General features: G+C 29.5%; 1 protein-coding gene across 8 annotated transcripts in view; it reads left to right on the top strand.

The window, feature by feature from the left end:
* The window catches only part of LOC123305991 (RNA binding protein fox-1 homolog 3-like), a 306815-nt gene that overhangs the window by 220524 nt on the left and 65170 nt on the right, over positions 1-21121 (top strand). For all 8 annotated transcript variants that reach the window (XM_044887847.1, XM_044887842.1, XM_044887843.1 and 5 more), the window contains exon 2: positions 18831-19316. In XM_044887847.1, coding sequence (XP_044743782.1) covers positions 18831-19316 — 486 coding nt within the window. The remainder of the gene's footprint in view (positions 1-18830; positions 19317-21121) is intronic.

Raw genomic sequence — 21121 nt, 5'->3', positions numbered from 1 at the left:
GTGAAAAGTTACAGGAAAAGATACAATTTCTACCATAATCAAAATGTTTTATGAAAATGTCTAATAAAAGTGTTATTTTGTGCAAACAACAATATATACATAAAGACATTTAGATAAAAAGTCACATATGGTCAAAATAATGTACAGTAAATATTAAGCCTAATAAAATCCTTAGAACAAAAAATTGTTCCAATTATTTTCCACAAAATATAATCAAATAAAAAAAAAAAGTATCATTAATTCAATTTTGATTATAACATTTATTGCGTAAACAAAGTACTTTTTTGCACCATATTTATGTAAAGCACTTTGCTTGATAGTATTATATTTGTGTTTGTAAACTTACAAAGTGTTTCAAAATCCAAAATATCTACCTTGGCCTTTGAATTTTTTATCTAAAATCGTGAAATTAAGTTTGTTTGGTCGTCCTTCATATGACATTTTGAGTGATACTTCGGGAAATCCTTATTCAGTTGAAAAATTGGATAAAAAATTAATTTGGGTTCTTTATCATCTCTTCATCAAACGATCTACTCATTATTTTTGAGATACCTTGTAGATAAATACACAACAAACACAAGTTTCCTTTTATGACATTTACATCTCCCAATTTTATTTTCATCACATTTTCTTCTTTGCTCATATATTCTTTGTGAGTGAACATACTTTTTTCGTCCCTTACTCCCCTCCTAACACTCCATTTACCCTTATCTTATTTATAAATACATACATACTACACAGTGCACTTCACCTTTCAAAATATAATTTTAGCAAAGAAGGCGGCAAGAAATGTGTGCGACAAGTGAATCAACCATTTTAATAACATCAAATTAAAGGACAATAATAAAACATACACCATAAAAATATAAATAATTATCTTGAACGTTCCTCAATTCCATATATTATTATGTGTCAAAAACGTGCAGATCTACAAAAAATCATAATTTTGCTTTTAATTCGAAAAATAGATAGTGACTTCAATCTGGGTGTGCATTCTTCAAAATCCATTTATGTACTGTTGTTATTCCTTAAAAATTAGATAACTGATATAATTGCTATAAATAGTATATTACGAAAATTATTTTTAAGAAAAATAATATACATCACACGGGCAGAAAGTTTGAGAGCCCTGAACTGCGCGTCATGATGAGGAATCTCAAACTTTTTGCCCGTGTGATGTATACTATTTATCTTTATTTTTAGCCAAAAATACGTACTTGCTGCTTCTGTTGGGAGACCGTTAGTCCCACATTTATGCTTTGGTACCAAAGTATAAATAGCAGAGCCATTTTCTTTTCAACCGGTTATCATGACTTAATATCTACATATACTTCTTATTATATCTAAAATATACTCAACTGTAATAAGTAGTAAGATTCCACTTGTATTATTGTCGCACCCTATATTTTATTCATAAAAGACAACAATAATGATAAGAAACATAAGAATTATTTGTATTTTTTTATTGTCTTACGAAAAATCTGTTTCCTTAGATCTTTTTTGTTGTAATTTATTGTTGGTTTATGAAGATTAATTTTAAACATATTAAAATGCAAATTAATAGGTTGTAACTAGAAAGATGAAGGGATGAAATAGGAGAAGATAAGCATTGGATTTTTTTTTTTTTTTTTGCACCGAATTTCATCAAAAAATTGTTTTTATATTCATTCATCCATTGCTTTTCCAAACTGATGTAGGAGCATCTTTTGAATAGCGAGGGTGTGACCAGCACTACGCTTCTATAAATCTGTTAATATCGATTGAAACAAGGTATACGATTGGATTATACCAATGTGAATATTACTTTTTCTTGTAACCAGGTAAGATATTACCACTGACACAAAGTAGTACGGACTGTGAAAGTACGAGGCGCGGGTTCTTCTAACGTAAGAGTTCTTCTAAGAACGTAAAATTCTCTATAAAAAGGATTTCGGTGAAATTTTCGTATTTTACATAAAGATTGAAAAGTGCTATATGCAAAAAACCTCTTCTAACTGAGTCAGGGGATGTAGTTTTGTCACCGTCGAAACACTTTGTAAAAGATGCTTTTAATCCAGGAAAACTGCACCGGTCGTGAGGTTAAAATTGAAGACTTGTGATCTAACCACTTATGGCAGCAAAGAAACGCACAGCCTAATATGTACCGGTTATTATGGTAGCTACTAATAATCGTAAGATATGATAAAATATTTAATACGCCTTTTTATACCATGTATATATGAAATATACATAGTATTATAAGTTTAGTCCCAAGTTTGTAACGCCTAAAAATATTGATGCTACAAAAAAAAAATTGGTATAGGTGTTCATAAAATCACCTAATTAATCCATTTCCGGTTGTCCGTCCGTCCGGCCGTCCGGCCGTCCGTCTGTGGTCACGATTACTCAAAAACGAAAAGAGATATCAAGCTGAAATTTTTACAGCGTGTTTAGGACGTAAAAAGTGAGGTCAAGTTCGTAAATGAGCAACATGGGTCAATTGGGTCATGGGTCCGTAGTACCCATCTTGTAAACCGTTAGAGATAGAATAAAAGTTTAAATGTAAAAAATGTTCCTTACAAAAAAATAAACAACTTTTGTTTGAAACATTTTTTTGTAAACATCACTGTTTACCCACGAGGGCGTTAATTAGGTACAAATTTTATAGTATGTATTAATATCAAAGTGAGTATCTTTTGTTATTTACGTGACGTCAAAAAACAAACGAGTGCGCATCAACACTTGCGCATTATATGAGAATATCAGTTAAATATGTCAGATATGTATGTATGTGAAATGTGATTTATCAACATGTGAGTTATCAACACTGCCTATACATGGTATTTCAACAATTAACTCAGTCAATTGTTTGTTTTCACTTGTTAATATTACGAGTTTGACATTGCATTGACATTTTCATTAATTTTAAATAAAATTGACCTGTTTTTCGCTCTTGATTCCAATTTTACGTTTATAAAACTCATGTGGCTTTTCATAAGCTTTTCTAGGAAGTTATTTATTATAAAAAGAATATAAACACCTTGTTAATTTTCTTTTAAATCCTTGGTTAGGTTTTTCTCTGAATATATCGACAAGGAAGTTAAACTCTACAACTTGCTACGTTAAAAATAAATAATACTCTTGATACATACACACACAGCAAGATACTTGATCGTAGTCAAACTCGTACGCTACACGTACGTCTGTTCAATATGTTTAAGCTCGCCTCTGATGATGAATTTTTTTTCATCACACCTACTTGAATATATAAAACTGCTTACTTCACATAAATTGAATTTCCATTTGAACTATTTTCTTATAATAGAGTTTTACACTCCTGAGTCCTACATGTAATAGGCAGGTATATCCTTTCTTGCACCTACTATAACGCGTTAGCTAGCTCATCTTTTACACATTCTATATATTATATATATATAACGATATAGTTTATCGCTTGTATGCCTTTAAATTCACCTTTTTAGGAATCCGTACCTGAAGGGTAACCCACGGGAACGGCATAGTTGAATAGCAGAGTGTCTATTGCTAATCCTGGTATATCAATAAATAATAAAAACTTAGATAAATGATAAATTAATAATCGAAAACCGAGAAAATTCAAATATATGAATTATTTTGAGTTTACAATAATAGATGGCGTTATAAAAATAGTATTTGTCGATAATCATAGAGGGCAATAATAGTTGTTGTATTATTATGGTAGTTTTTGTTTGTAACCATGGATAGTTCGTATTATTAAATTTAAAATGATAGTTTTATCTATAATCATAGATGGACTTCTTTTACAAAATTGTTGAATAGAAAGTACATGTGTTATAAAAGACCGATCAAGTTCGAATTTGGGACTACGTACCCTAAGGCGTTCGTACTTTTTATAATAACAAGTACATAAGTATTATATCTTTTACGTTAGTACGGTAATCTTCGTGTGTTAGTCCGATTCGCATTTGATCAAATTTTTATACCTTCATATTTTGTATCTATAGGATTTCTCAAAAAAAATATTAAGTCTAAAATGGCGTAATGAATAGTTTATTTTTAAGTAGTAAAATGCTTGGAAAAGTAATTTTTATTGATCAAATAAAACTGTTTGCAGATTTAGGTTGCAAGTTTTAAAAAATTCATGTTGATACAATCAATACACCGTCTACGATAATTGACCAAAATATTTCGGGGCAAACAAAATTTTTACCAATGTTTTCTTATTTAAGATAGATTCTTTAGTTGCGAATTTTTATGATGAATAATATGTTGGAACTGTATTATTTAAAAGAAATACAGTATTTACTGAACACGAATCACATTCTGGACCCGAAAAAATCCGATAATTTTGATAAATAAGATAAATAGAAATAAGTTCTATGAAATCGATCTAACGATTTCCGTAAAACAGTTTACTTTATTACAAATTTATCATCAGAATAAAATGTTTAAATAACCATGTACAATCTCCCACCACCGATTGTAAAAGCTGGTTACAAACTAGTCTCAAACCAAACTACTAATCTTACTGGCAACATTAATCTGCAAACAGTATACAGATAAATTAACAGATGGTAGCTTTTATAAGAAAAAGAGCAACAGTATAAATAGATGGATGTCTATGATTTGATTCCTAATGAATGAAATATATATTTGTTTTTTTGTCATAAAAATTAAGTACGCAGACTTCATAATATAAAACAGCAATAAAAGTACTTTTAAGTAGATTTATCGCAAGAAAAACAACAGAAAAACATTAAAGATTATGTACTTCTTTGATATACAGAATGACTCGAGCATAACAAAATGAAATTACCAAACTTTTTCTGGAAACAAATTTGTATAGATTTGTTTATTTCACAACTTCTTCCATTAAAAAATATATAAACCAAAAAGCCATTACCTGGATTTAAACCTTTGCTATCTAATATTTCTTACGCACAGCACATACTTGCTGTAATTCGAAAAAAAATCCTATCTTTTTTTTTTTTTAAATTATCTTTTCACCAGCTAAAGCTACGTAAAAGAAAATTAAATATTGAAGAAAATTAATTGTGTATTTAAGAAAGCATTTTTTCCCCTTACGATTATAACTTTTTCCTGCCATTAATTCAGTCACAATATGGCGGTGGATTACGCTTGCAAGTTGTGAAAGCGTCTTATCAAAATAATATTGAAGCACTTAAAGAGAGGATGCGACAAGAAGTGGTTCAAATCCTACTAACAATGCTGCATTTGGTGAATAACTTCGAACTCAAAGGACGTCATTTTATAAGAATTAAACTTCTAAATTAACTGAAATTACATAAGAACACGAACAATACAATTCGGTTAAAAACGCACGCAATAGGGAATATTCATGAAATTTAAATTTGGTTAAAATTTTACTTTCCCGTAACTTTATTGGCTGGACATTTCAAGTAAACCATTATTTTAGTAATTAATATCTTTTTAATTACTTAAAATTAATTGATAAAAGTACAAATTCAATGAGAGAAATTCAAAATTCTAAAACAGACGTGACGTCATAGTTAATGGCTTTTCAGACTTGTTGACACACTGTATGGTATTAACTACTTATATTTTGTATGGTATTACCATGGTTATATATTAATTATAATTACTACATCCTTGGGTATTACACCTTTAGTAAAAAGTACATTGAACTGCCACCAACTGACAGATCACATATTAATACGCCATCAGCATTTTATTAAAAAAATAATTTTCAAATGGAATTTCTTTTTTACACCGTTTTCAAAATCGTGTCCTTCTCTGTCCCACCCTGTATTTATCTATATTTGTAGTGATCGTAATATAACATTTACATGTTTTTTTGATTTTATAGACAAGTTACAAACGCTTATACATGTAAGAAAAATAAATTTCATATTTTTATGCTTACATTAAAATAAACAAATAAAACATTTCAAAGATTTTAAGATTTATATTACTTCTTAAAATATTTATGAAGAAAAGTATGATTCTTGTATCTTTTTTAAATAAAAAATATATGTATTTTTATAAAAATATATTTAATATAGAAAAATATTAAATATGTAACGCTTTTTTAATATTATTCATATCTGTTGAAATGTCTGATAAAACGACGCCACATGCTCTCTATACATAAGAAACAAATGAAATTGCAGGAATATTCACATGAAAAAAATTAAAGAATTATTATCCTTTATGAATTAAATAAGAGTTAATCCTGTACGAATTAAATAGGAATAGAGGGTAGAATAGGTATTTATTATTGTCAAATCAACTTAAAATGTGAATTAAAAATTTATTTTGATTCGTTCGCCAGAATTATGATGTAAGTTTTTTTGAATTGCTGCCTCCAAATTCAAGATCTAAATACGCCTATTTTAATCTTCTATGAAGAAGGATGATTGATTGGTTAGTTTGGTAATAGCTGAAAGAGATAATTGAGATTTTAACTGTACTTTTTGGGTCCAAACTGCCTTATATACTGAGTTTTGACGAAATTGGAGATAAAAAAATTTTTCGATTTTTTGAAATTTTAAAGGGGTACATACCTTTTTGAAAAAATTGAAGAACGCAAATAAAACTCGGTGGATGAAAAAGGGATAATTTTGATCCAAAAATTAAAAAAATCAGGTTAATTCAATGATTGAATGCAGAGTTTCTGAGATATCGCAATATTTGCATCGATTTTAGTCCATATCTCAAAAACTATTCGAATGCACCCGATTTTTGTACTTTTTTGATTAAAATTACCTTATATACCGAGTTTTATCGAAATTTATCAATTCATGCAGGCTTTTTCCGAAATATTAATTATGTAATGGACACTTTTTACGAGCAATACTGTTTTCTAATGAGTTTCAAATATGCGTTAGTCACTTTTATTTGTATTGAAAACTTGTAAATCAATACCTGGTTACCATCGATAATGTCAATTTAATGGTATTTTAATTATCCCCAATAACAAATGCAAATTTGTTTCGAAATTGTTCAATGTATCAATTCATGAAAGCTTGAAAGAAAATTAACAATTTCAATTAAAAATACATTAAAGCTACAAGTTTCTATTTAGAAGTTAGAAGGACTGCTAAATTGGGAAAAAATATAATCATTCATTTGTAAATTTAAGGGTCGATTTTCGACATGTATTGATGAAAATATTTTTAAAAAGAGCAATCTTGGAAATCGTTCGTTCAATTGTCTTAGGCGCATGTAATTTATTTTGAGTTGGTAAATTCTAATAAATTCAAAATCAATTCACGATATTATCTGAAATATTTCATGTTTCAAGGAATTTGCAAAATATTTTATATATAAAAAACGAAATTTTCTGTGTTGATTTCTTTGGATTCCTTATGGGAACATTTATGTGTTGATTTCTTTGGTTTTCGTATTTACTACATCAATATTAATATCGTCATTAAAAAAAAAAACTCTAGAATTAAATAAATTGATTAAATCATTTTAATGCCTCTCTCTATATCGTAAAACTTTATTACTTAACCCATCAGCCTATAGGTAGGTAAACGATTCTTATATAATGTTTTTTCCTTTTGGAGGACCAGCCATAAACATATTTATAGAAAACTGAAACAGTTACCTTCTTCAAATAAAAAGAATTGATAATGATGATAAAATTAAATAGGCTACACATATAGTAATTGAAATCAAGACACAACAGCATATAAATCGTTTTTTCTCAAAATGTACAGTGATTTACATGGAAAATCGATCATTTCAAAAATTAGTTACGTATTAGCTGTGTCCAATTGCCCGATATTAAGTTTCTATAAAATCAAAATAGCCTTTTGGATATTTTGCGATTGTTTCAATTACACTCTTATGAAAAACCTCAACAATTTTTATTATTCAAAATTTCTAGACCATGCATTGATAGCATGGAATGTAGTAGGTATCTGTTGTCTTTTCATTCAATGCAAAAATCAGAGTTTAACAGATATAGTTAAGATGTTTTTTTACTCGTGGCGCTGACATCTCAGTGGTAAAATCCCGTATAAAGCGGCATGAAATCTTGAGCAGTTTTTGGTTTCACACTTGTGTGATCAACTGTTTAACAAAAAGCTGAACAGAATATTGATTTTGTAGGATCTCAATCGTCAACGCATTACTTTATTAATCGGTTTTATCAGCAATCGGCTTATAAACTGAAATGATATGAAGGTATGTGCTTGATTTTGTAGGATCTCAATCGTCAACGCATTACTTTATTAATCGGTTTTATCAGCAATCGGCTTATAAACTGAAATGATATGAAGGTATGTGTTAACTTAACAACTCTCAAATTCCTATTAAATCATAGAACCAAACCTGCTAAATTGCTGTAGTCCCATTTTGTTCACCGTTCTGAGTATGTTATTGGATTTTCTGTTTTCTTCTATTCATCTAATTCAATTTTCATTCCAAATAGATGATTTTTATCTTATTATCTCCATCCAAATTGAAAAAATACTGTAATTGGAAAACCTATGTCTCCTGTTACCAGCACGAGCAGTATATAGTAGTGAATAGTTTTTTATGATATTAAATGGGTACCTACTACACGTTTTCTATTTCATTACCCTAAATTGTATATTTATTGTTCGAAGATTTACAACAATGAATGTAAATGATGAAAAATTGTTGGACTTCGAAATACTGTGGGCGTTATAACAATAAAATTATAAAGGTGACTTTTTGGCACTGTAATAAATAGTAATAGCATCGTGGTGTGATTAAAAATATACCATAGAGCTGTATAGACACATAAAACGGTAAAGCTAATTCTTGATTGCAGAGATAGTGATAGAAAGAGACAGTAAATGTAGGCGTATAAAAAAGACGAAGACAGCTATACGCACCTACTTTATCTGGCTCTCTCTACTGCAATCAACTGTTGTGGCGACAACTTTGCAGCTATAGAGTATTATCTTTTTGGTAAATATACATGTGGGAAAATTGGTATGTGGCTTATCTATTCTTAGCCTAATAATTTTTTTATCAACGCAAATTCTTGTACGTGGGGCGTTCTCTTTCGCTTCCTCATGTTTCATTTGGACAAATATTATCTTTTTTGTGACAAATCGTTTTGTCCGATAGCTATTGCTGATGCGAACCTGGTTTTTATGTATACAAAAATGATAAGTGGATATTTGGGAGACGTAAAATTGTCACCAGTAAAGCTAAGCGGTTACGGGATAAAAGATCGCAAAAAAAAAAACACTCGAACAAATATCCGCAAAAAAAATCAATTAACTATAGTTAATTCCTTATAAGGAATTAATATCTATTTATTTGGGAATATTTTTTTCAGAGATATATATTCTAGACGTCTTATACCAGGATATTAATCGGTGTTAAAGGGGCTAATTGACTAACCCGCCTGCTTTCTATTTACCCAATCAGATAGTTCTTCAAATTATATGATGTAATTAGTTTGCCATTTTTGCTAGTCGAATTCAATGATAATTTATATTTCTTATAAGGTTTATCTTGAGTGCATATACTGCCATGAGAGCCAAGCCTACATACGAACCAGGACTAGAGATTCGAGTAAAAAATAAATAAAATGACTGGAAACAATACTAAAGTTAGTTAATTAAAATACTATTTAAAAATTTTATTTTCTTTTTAAAGAACAATAAAAATTAAATAAGTTTTTCTTGAACAAACGTTGTACAGATATTATTATAATAGATATTTAGTTTATAATGTCTTCCTCTATTTAATAACGGCTACAGTGTGTACAGAATAATGTGGACATATTGCATAATGTTTGTTATACGTTATTCATTGTGTCCTGAGAAATTATGACGATCGAAGTATCACAATTCGTCATGAAAAGTAGAGAAGTCTCTTTCTAAATTTTAAGAATGAACTTAATAAGCTCCAAGATGAAAGTTTGAAGCGACTTGATTAGAAACCACAAATATTAACTAATTAGAAACAGTGATTGAAGAGCCATCTCTGTTTCATTGTGATAACATTGTATAATTTGAATAATTGGAATAAAACGAATTTTCCCGTTTCAGCTTCGAAAGTAGCTGAAGATATTTCAATATTGGCTAAAGTGAAGAAAGGCTTGCTAGTGAACCGCAAAGAACGAATTACTAAAATAATACTTCCTATTTGTTAAACTATTAATCTTGGTCATTCCAACTTAAATATGCCAAAAATTTTTGTGGGCCTCGTGGCATTCGCTGTTAATAGAAACTAGTACACTGCTCATGTCAACCTTTTAATCTATACACCTAAATATCTCGATTTGTAGTTAATCAATCAAAAAATAACTTAAACAAAAGCTGTGGCGTTTGATGGAGGACGTCATGTTCTAACATCAAATTGGACCAAGTTCTGCGAGTTTTTTTAATAGCCAATATCGATCCTAAACGGTAAGAGATAGAATAACACTTTAAATTAGAAAGTTGACCCTTATAGAAAAAAATTTTTTGAAATCTTTCGAAAATCGTTTGCTTTTGGAGGAAAAACGACTTAAAACTATGCCATTCTTGCATTTTATCGAAAGAAAAAACGCCTAAATTTTTTTGATAATTGTAGCTCAAAGTCATGGACATATTCCATTATAAAGAAACCTGAAGACCAATTGGTCTCCGATCTGATCTGATATTTGATATCAGAACATGATGTCCCATCAAACTACAAATTGAGATATTTAGGTGTATAGATTAGAATGACTCACCCTGTATACTATTTTCTAATGGTGCGTTCTTTCTAAGATGCTAGATTCTAACATATTGTAACTATTCGAAAATTTAAAAATGAATTTATTGATATGTTATCCACGCAATTTTTCTAAAAATTTCCACACATTGTAGTTACTTCTGAACAAAGTTTTCTCCGAGATAGAACCAAGAAAATAAGATACCCAAATTTGTCTTCATCTTACGATCTGTTTCTTCGCTTATCGATCATGTAACACGTTGTATAATCCTCAGAATATAGAAGAAGTCCAATATGAAAGGAAGAAAGAAAAGTTGTTCGTCTATATATAAATACATTCTTATTATTTGCTTTTCCATCTTCGAGATAGGTATATTTACTTCTATATCTATGTCTGTACAGAAGTATTACAATTAAATTTTACTTTTTATTTAATATTGTATTTTAGTATTGTAAGCTCTATTCGTTTATTATATTTGTTAAATGTAATTTATTTTATTTGAACTATGTAGATATATGTTACTATCAGTTATTGTGTTCAATTTTTATTTGAAAATTTTTAAAAAAATATAATTTTGCAGAGATTAAAAGATTATTGGACTATTGTCTACTGAAACCGATTATATATATATGTTGTCTATTTTAAAATAATACCATTTCATTTTCATTTATTTGATTATAAAATAAATTGGTTCTTTACGGCATTTTATGCCAGAAATTTAGCGGAATGATTGATAATTATCGAAAATTTACCTTAATATTTAGTTTTAGAAAATTGAAATAAACTGTGGAAAGTATAACAAACATAACAAAACTGGCGAAAATTATTCACTGAAACTTTACACAACTTTAAACAATCTCAAAGACAGTTCCAGAAAGGGACAAACGGGCCATTTTCCTTTTTCTTTGTCTCTGCTAAAAGTTTAAAAAAATGCAACAAAAATTGACTTTGAAAAAACGACAACAGCTCTTTTCGTTTGTTAGTTCATTTGTTGCCTGCCCGTCTGTCTGTGGACACGATTACTAAAAAATGAAGAGAGATATCAAGCTGAAATGTTTATAGCGTACTCAGAACAAAAAAAGGTGAGGTTGAGTTCGTAAATGAGCAGCATATGTCAATTAGGTCTTGGGTCCGTAGGACCTATTTTGTAAACCGTTAGAGATAAGATAAAATAAAACGCAATACTAAATCTTGGGGAATTGGACAATAAAAATTTAATGTTTCATTTTAACTGTTCCAGTTTCCGAGATTGAGTATTGCATTTTATTATTTTATTATAGATGAGAATAATCAGAATAAAATAAAACTTTAAATAAAAATTGCTTCCTATAAAAAAATAAACAACTTTTGTTTGAAACATTTGTTAACATCACTGGTTAGCCGTGAGGTACAAATTAGAATAAAACTTTGGTGTTCATTTTCTCCAAAACTATAAAAGATAGAGAACTGAAATTATCAGGTGCCTTCAACTAGTGGGCTTGTGGAACATTCTTGAAAACGAAAAAAAAAAGTCTAGGAATAGAATTAAACTTACTTTTCAAATCATTTTAATGTGGCTGTAATTGTAATATGATTTAGTTTTATAATTAGAGAATATAATTCTATTTTGCCAGGCAGAAATTCGATTGCTTTACTACCGCGCATCCAACGTTAATTAACGGAAACTCACATGCGCGAGGCGTAGGTACAGCTACCTAAGTTCAAGAAGGAAAAAATATTCAGAATTCAGCCGTCTTAAAATAAACTCTTGACATCGTTGCCAGTTCTCGTACCATAAACATAAACTTGGTACATTTTTATTACAACAGACTATATAAAACCTTTGTTGTGAAAATTAAAAAACTTCTAAATGTATACAATGTATTTTCATTTTAACTAAAAATAACAAGACAAACATATATATATATATGTTTTGTAATTGTAACTTACATAGTTAGTTGTTGAATATACCATTTTTACATCATTGGTGTGACCTATCTGACGTCTGTTACAAGATAGGATGTCTCAACCATTTTTTTAAGCATTGGAAACACTAATATTCTGATGGCTTAATCTCAAGATGTCGCCGAAAATCTTTAAATTTTGGAATTTCAAACGCTACCATAAAAAACCATCTACCAAGCGTCAAATAAACTTGAGTTTATTTTTTTATTTGCACCAAGTTTTAACAAATTCTGACATACAAAGTTGTATGTGATTTTTTCGACGGGTTATCGCTTAAAAAAATGACAAAAAAACATCAACCAAGCGTCAAATAAACTTAAGTTTTTTTTTTTTTTGCACCAAGTTTTGACAAACTCTGAAATAAATAATTGTTTGTTGAAAAATGACAGAAAATCTAGGAAACTTAGGTTAGGTTAGGTTATATTAGCCGTCCACAAAAGATACACTGAGGCTTAGAGCCCATTGTGATAACATTTCTGTGTTTTACCACCTTTCCCCTGATATTTTATTTATCAGCTCCTCAATTATTTTGAGAATCTGTGTTCATGCATATACCATGCACTACAATATCCCATCACAACTGTTAATTAAATTAATTTTTGTTAAGACGGCGGAAATCGAACCCGCTACCATAGGCATACCATTTGAATTATTTACGCCTTAACCAACTGAGCTACTAGGGTTGGCTTACCTTCTAGGGTTAAACTTAGCACAAGTTATTTTAAAAATAGTACCCGTTTAATGATTGGATATATAATGTCCTAAATACCGTCCAAAATATCTCACACGTAGAGCAATTTCTCAGAAAATATTTATCTAATAGTTTCGTGAAAATGAAAATCCATCCTGTTATATAATACAAAGTAGGATTACAAAAGTACTACCCAAGTTTTAATTATGTTTCAACAAAACTATTTATATAACAAAACATTTAGTAGATGTCAAGAATGAAATCGTAAACAAAAACACAATTAATATACGGAACGCAGACGTTAGGTTAGTTATTCGAACTAATTATTAATCGAAATAATGATTTATAAAAACTTCTTAAATTTCATTATGTTTTGAAAAAATCAAGTAAATATTTTTATTTTAAAATGTACAGAATTTCGAACTTAAAATTGCAAAGTACTGCGGAGTCCATTACACATACACCGCTCGACACAATATAACTGTGGTGACTGACTAACAACGTTAGATAATTCTTATCTTCTTATATACTATTTTCTATACACAAAACAAACTGACGAGCTTACCATACGGGTTCGCAGATTTGCTCTGCGAATCAATCAGTCATTGTTTGAGCAACTCTATGGTCCGTCAAATGAATTATATACCTAAAAATGTATCTGGTATCAGAGTAGCTCAAATTCACATTTTTTGTTATGCGTAAGAAATTTCAAAGTAACCACAGTGTAAACCTACCTTTATGTATTTTGCATTTTTGAATTAATTGGTACAGTAAAATTACGATTGATCAGATAAAAAAATGGGTGTTTACATAATTTTTGTTTTTGATTAATTTTATTTTTTTCAAAATAATTTTTTTTTAAATATATTATATCTTGCTATAAAATAAATTCATTCGTGTATGCAGACTGAGTTACTAGCTCAATATAGTCAGATAGTGTATAATAAATTTTGTTTATAAATATGTAAATTTTTTAATCGATTTTGATTTTTAATTAAAATTAAATTGAAATATATTGGTTTATGTTTGTTTATAATTCAAACATGAAAATCAAATATTTTTTGATTAGAGGTAGATAAAACTAGAATAGTTTTTTTTAACTAAGTAGAATTGATCGATTGAGCAATGTTAGTACTTTAGTAAATGCCTTGACAATAAATATTTGCTGTAAATAATACCAACACCTTTCCTTGAAAATTGATTTTCCGACGAATTTTAAAAATATAGGTATAAAATTTAATCTTATATATTTTATACAGAGTGGAGCATTTTAATCTAATAACTCGTTTTATACTTACTAAAAGAAATAACTGAAAAGTTGCAGAGTTTGATTAGGGACATCATGTTCTGACATTAGATTGGACCTAGTTCTTCGGGTTTCTTTAATAGCCAATTTAGATCCTAAACGGTATAAGAGATAAAATAACGCTTTAAATTAGAAAATTGATCCTCATAAATAAACTTTTTTCATTCAAACCATTTTTTCGAAAAACGTCAGCCTTTTGAGGAAATGCTCTTAAAAATACATAAAAAACTACGGAAAATTACTTTAGCAAAAAATTTTCAAGGATAATAGAAGACATCCACCTGTGTCCATTACTTTGACCTATAACTATCGATAAACTTTAAACGCATTTTCTTTCGATTAAATGCAATAATGACATATTTTTATTATTAAAGTAACCTGAAGGTCCAATCTGATGTCAGAATATGATGTCCCCCATCAAACGGTGCAATTTTTGTTTTAGTTATTTTTTGATTGGTTACCTACAAAACGAGCTATTAGCCATTATAGATTAAAATGGTACACCTCTTATGTAATGTACATTGCGAAAATTACTAATGACGTAAAACAGTCAATATGACAGTCATAAGACTAGACCTACAGAGTGAATAGATCATTCAAGTCATGTTTTTATATATCAATAAAAATCGAGGCCTATTTTAGGCCTTTTATCGTAATTTGATTTTATCTACGCCCGTGAGATATGAACTACTTATTCCATTCATTTTGCGTGGAACAAATATTTTATTACAGCACGCATTTTCGAAAGGAAATTTATTACTTTTAAAATTGATATATTTTTCTGAAGAAATTATCGGATCCTCATAAATCACGCCAACGCCAGCTCCCCCTCTCGTATGGGGGCCAAAAGGAGTAATCAAATTTTTAAAAGGCTTTTATTAAAATTTAATATAGTTACTATTCTTGCATAAAGACGAATTTTATTAATTTCATTTTTTACCGAATCAGAGTATTTTTAACTATTACAAAAATTAGCATATCAATTTTCCTTTCTAACAATTAAATGTTTCTAATGAATAAAATTTCACTGTATCAATTCTATGTTTCAATTCTATACAAGTTAAATAAATAAATAATTTATTCTTAAAGCTAATAATATCTTGATTATATCTTTACGATATAAATAAATATAATTTTCATTTTATTTATCAAAATAATAAATAACAATATCTGCAATAATATTTAATGTAATTATAATAACTGTGTTATTATTACTTTTGTTTGTAAGCTAACTATATAGCTACAGCTAACGTTGTGTACCTGTTGTTGTTGTTAACTATAAACTTAACTACATTAATTATATATACAATTTTAATTTTAATGATATAGACTATAGAGTTATATTGTTTTTGTCTAAAAGATAATAATGTTCGTACGGTAATGTCTATTATTTTATGTTTTACAATTATTCTAATTATGAATATTTATTTTTAAATATTATAATATTAAAATTTAATTATAAATATTAACTATATTCTATTTTAAAATATATTGTTTTTACGAGATAGCTCGTTGTTCAGTCCATGAAACTTTTTTATACTCTTTGTTTTTGCATTCTGCAAAGTAAATGTATCTAGAAAGCAAGACATCTTTGAATATATGTCACTAATATAACTGTCAATATGCTTGAATTATTTGAAAAATAATATGAATAAAATATACCAGAGTTTCTAATGGGACAACGTAGAAATATTTGCGCCATAACCACACTTTCGCGGATTATTATCGCCGAATATACTCGCTAGAGTTAAGCTTAGAAAAGCAATCAATACTATAACATTCTGCAACGATTTAAAAAAAATTAACCGTTATGAATACAACAGCAATATTTTATATAAGCCACAATACCCAGTGAACAACACAAGAGATCACGGGAATGTGGACGAATGTGGTAACGAGTGCCTTTGACTCGGGTACAAAATTTTTTTCAAAGTTGGGCACGGCAGGGCAAGACTTTAGAACTTAGAAATTTAACTATCGATTACAAGAAATCCCTATAAATGTGAAAGTAAGGATGTTTGTTTATTTGTTTGTTACGCTTTTACCCAAAAACTAATTAATGGATTTGAATGAAACTTTACAATAATATAGCTCATACCTCAGAGCTAAAATTTACAAAGATAATTTAACCAAAAATTAAATTTAGTCTATAACATTTCATTTCGCCATCTATGATAATCACTACGAAAAGTTAATTAGAGGTTTCTGTAAAAATGGTGAACAATTCATTGCCACCTGTTCTGATCCACTCAATAAATCAAGACTATACAAAAAATTGAAATCTCTACATATATTTTACCTAAGTAAAGAAATCTCTATCCCTATTTCGAATGTTATGGAGTTTACGCGTTTCTTATGGTCTGAAAAATGTTTTTAATGTACAGTGGAACTAATATATCCTTTTATTTATTAGTGGAAATATTATTTGTGTATGATTTTTCTAGGACCATCCTGTACACATAATAATATTCTAGTATTCAACCTAAACAACACCTTCCTTCTTCAATGATATCAAATTGTTATGTCAGCAATACTTCGTTCTACATACAATGCATATATAGAATCCACCTACATCATCTGTTCGACATTCAGTTCAGTATCTGTATCTGGTACACAAGCAATTCGAACGTACATCGAATATAGAACATTACATGATGATACGACAATAAATATAATAGATAATAAAAAATAGAAAAAATAATAATAATAGTTGAACCATTTCACCTTTTACACTGTTTCATAATCACCTCTCTTGTTCATCTGATCCCTGCAAAAAATTGGCAATAAAAAATAATAACACTAGTCGAGATAACATAGGAGAGAGCATTTGTATTTCTATGTATTTTCAAAAATCAATAATCATAAAAATTACTCTATGCCTTTACTTCAATTTTCCAGAGGCAAATACGCTTTTTTTTTTGGGTTATAAGACTTTACGTACTGACACAACCCCTCAAAATTGTCCTAGGGGGTTGAAAATATGTATGTAGTTTGTAATAGTGTCAAGCATGTGCCTTTTGGGGGCTGCCAACTTCAGTCTTTTCCCTTTTTTTTGTCAAAATATCATGGATTTTCACGGTTTTTAAGGCGTTGCGCACTTTCTCAGCTTTTTCAAATTGAGTTAAATAGTTGAAAATTTGTATATTTCGGAGTTATTCCTTGAAAAATGCCTTTTGGTGGTGTCAATTTCCAAATCCCTCTTACCTCTTTTTCACTTCCACATCCTCTCCAAGTTGAGCTAGTAGAAGTGCCTTTTGAAAACGTTGTCAACTTTTCACCCCCTCCTACCACTACCTTTTTTATGTCGAAGTATTATGTATTTTTAGAGGTCTTTCCAAACTCCGTGTGCACCTCTACAGCCTCCAAATAAAATACAACAGTCACATTACAATAAAAAGTAGCACCTAATAAGGGGGGGGGGGAGTATGAAATATTTAATCTAGTCAAGAAACGTTGGAAATGTCAAGAAACGTTGGAAATATCAAAAAATATTTGGAAGAATTTTCTCTAGTACTATTTCGATACGATGATTCGCATGTCACGATATTCAACCTTCGTCAGTCGGAGTTCTTCGAATTTACAATTTTCGTTGTAAATGGGCGAACCTGCGTTGTATATAAGCTATAGTTAATAATAAATTCCTTCAAAGTTATAAAGTTTTCACACAAAACAACTATCATATGACCTACTATCTAAAGTAAATGATCATACAAGTACTGATAGAATTTTCGAATAGTTTGCAAAACAATCTAAACTGTCAATAATTTCACTAAACATGAGTGTATTATTTGGAATGTAATCCATAACATGTACAGAACTTTTAAACCACAAGTAGTTTTATAAACCACCAAATAAATTTGATCATTTTAAATTGAAGTAAAATGTTCTTTAGTTCGTTTTGTATTTTCAATCATTGCTATTTTAAATAAAATTTTTAAGTGTGTATAATTGTGGATTTGCGAGTAAATAAATGATTCTGTACACCTTATCTTTTTTTAAAAGTATTCCAATATCTTATATTTAGCTTTTACTATTCTTAATCAAAATCATTTGTATTTCGATTTTCATGTTATTTACAATATTTGTCATTTACAATATTTAAATGTTAAGTTTGTGCGAAAAATTAAGAAAAATTTAAACCCTGATCGCTAAACTTCCACACATAATAGGCACTTGAATAACCACCTATTTAAGAATTATTTTGAAATATTATTAAATTTATTTGTTGTTTGTTCTAGCACATGGTCCAAACGGGAATGGCAGCCCCATACCCGGCAGCGGCACCTGGGCCCCAATTTCCAACACAAAATGGCGGTGAAGGTGCATTACCCCCGGGCGCTGCAGCTGCAGCAGCGGCAGCTGCAGCGGCCGCAGCAGCTGCGGGGGCTGGAAAAACAACAGAACAACATGCAGCAGTTGCAGCAGCTATAGCCGCCGCGAAAGCAGACACTGGCGGCGGTGGAGGAGGAGGTGGCGGCGGCGGTGGTGGTGGAGGTGGGGGTGTCACGTCTGGTAATACTGTAAATACTGGCAATGCTGGAAGTACAGGAAATGGTGGTGCAAATAGTGGAGCACCACCTGGTGTACAGCTACCACCTGGTGCTGGTGGTGTACCCGGACAACCTGGACCACAATCAGGCCCACCTTTTTCACCACCTCTTGGACAGGGAGGACCACCACCTAATGGCATTGAAACGTCAATCGCACAACAAACAGTTAGCATTGTAAGTACTTTCTTTAAATTTTCTAATGCCTAGAATGTAAATAGTTTTAGCCTCCTTAGATGTCATAGACATAAAGAATGGTTTATGCGATTTGCTTATGTACCAAATACCAAAAAAACTGATGGTAATACAAGACTTGGAAGATAGATTAAAGGGAGAAGTATTTGAAGAAAGTGTTTTCATGGCTTTTTATGGTACTTCTGTATTATACTCCGAGAGCTGAATGTATCCATTTGGTAATACATTTGGCTATTTTCAGGAACTATTTCTCATACTTACTCAGTTGATTTTTACGCCAAAATTAAACTTTTGAAGATAAAAATTATTACCATGAGGAAAGTTCTTAGTTTTGCTTTCTGAGATTATTGATTCAATTTCATTTTACAAGTCGAGCATATTTTCAGACACCATATGTATCAAACACGTTACTCATTCTGTATGTCTATGACCTGTATTATAAATGAGAATATTAAATTTTCAAATGTGTTGTTCAAAATCAACATTAGCTTTTGATAAGGGTTTTAAGAAAGGATTATAGTGTTAATCACTTAGATTCTAAGGCAGCATAGAACAAGTTTACCTATGGATTAAACGTATGGAGAATTGGTGTTTAAATACATTAAAATTAGCATGGGATAAATTCTCCAGACTAATAGTAATAATTAGTATTCGACCAAACTATTTACCTCTGCCCATATAATCTATACCTATTGTATATCTAGGCAGATATTATTATTAAATAAAAATTATGTTAAACAAATTATGATTATGAATGGTTGAAATTTAAATAATCTGGAAAATTAATGTACAAACACAAAATTTTGAGATAAATAACTTGATTATAGAAATAAGTATCGAAGTAAAAATACAAAATTTGGTAATTTAACATCAAAAACTTATCTTAAATAAGGATTTATATTCGTGTTTCACGAATACAAGAAACGAGAGAAAATAATCAATAGATTACCTAATACATTTCCATAATACATTTGAGAGTTCGTTGAGCTTGACAACTTTAAATTTGTACATCTTATGTCCATCTTCTTCCCTCAGCCTTTGAATTTCGAGGTAGAAATACTACTTAATGCTTAAATGCTTAAAAAAATTCAAACCTTCCCGGGGTTCTATTGAAATTAGGGGACATTTTAGCCGAAAAAAGTGTCAATGAGGGAATAACAGTAAAACTACGACTTTCAATGTCCTCAGTACCATTCTAGCGTTCGTAACAGGCGGTTGATAGTGTTAAGGAGTTTTAACGTTTTTAAAATGAAATTCTGACTTGTTTTTAGAGAATTTTTGCACCTTTAAAGTGAAATTCCTATTTCTAAAGCTATCAAATAAGCATTATTTGTGTTCGATCAATATGCCGTGATTGTATTTTTTTTTAAATCAGGGGAATCTAAAATGATTCATTCGTTTGAATTACATGTTCTATACCGATTTAATCGTAAAGTTTTGCACTAGGCATTTCTTCCCTCTACGTAAGAGACTGAAGCAATAGCAATTAGAAAAAGTATTCAGGTATTAATTTTTTTACGGACTTAAAAGGTTCTTTTAACAAACTGTCATGCTCTAATTTAATGATTCTTGGTTGGAATAAAAAAAAACGAATTTCAAATTTTTCATTTTTTTCATGAAATAAATCAAAATATCATTAAGCAAATAATATCTTTCCTAGAAGATTACTACTTCATAAAAAATCATCTCACGAAACTACTTAAAATAATTTCACCAAATAAAAGAAATAACATTTATTTCTACCAAAACTTATATTGCACAGAAGTAATAAAAACTTCTTGTGTAAT

Source organism: Chrysoperla carnea, chromosome 1 (genome assembly GCF_905475395.1).
Source record: "Chrysoperla carnea chromosome 1, inChrCarn1.1, whole genome shotgun sequence".
NCBI lineage: Eukaryota > Metazoa > Arthropoda > Insecta > Neuroptera > Chrysopidae > Chrysoperla > Chrysoperla carnea.
The sequence above is the reverse complement of the archived record's forward strand: the minus strand, read 5'-3'. Positions and strand labels throughout refer to the sequence as shown.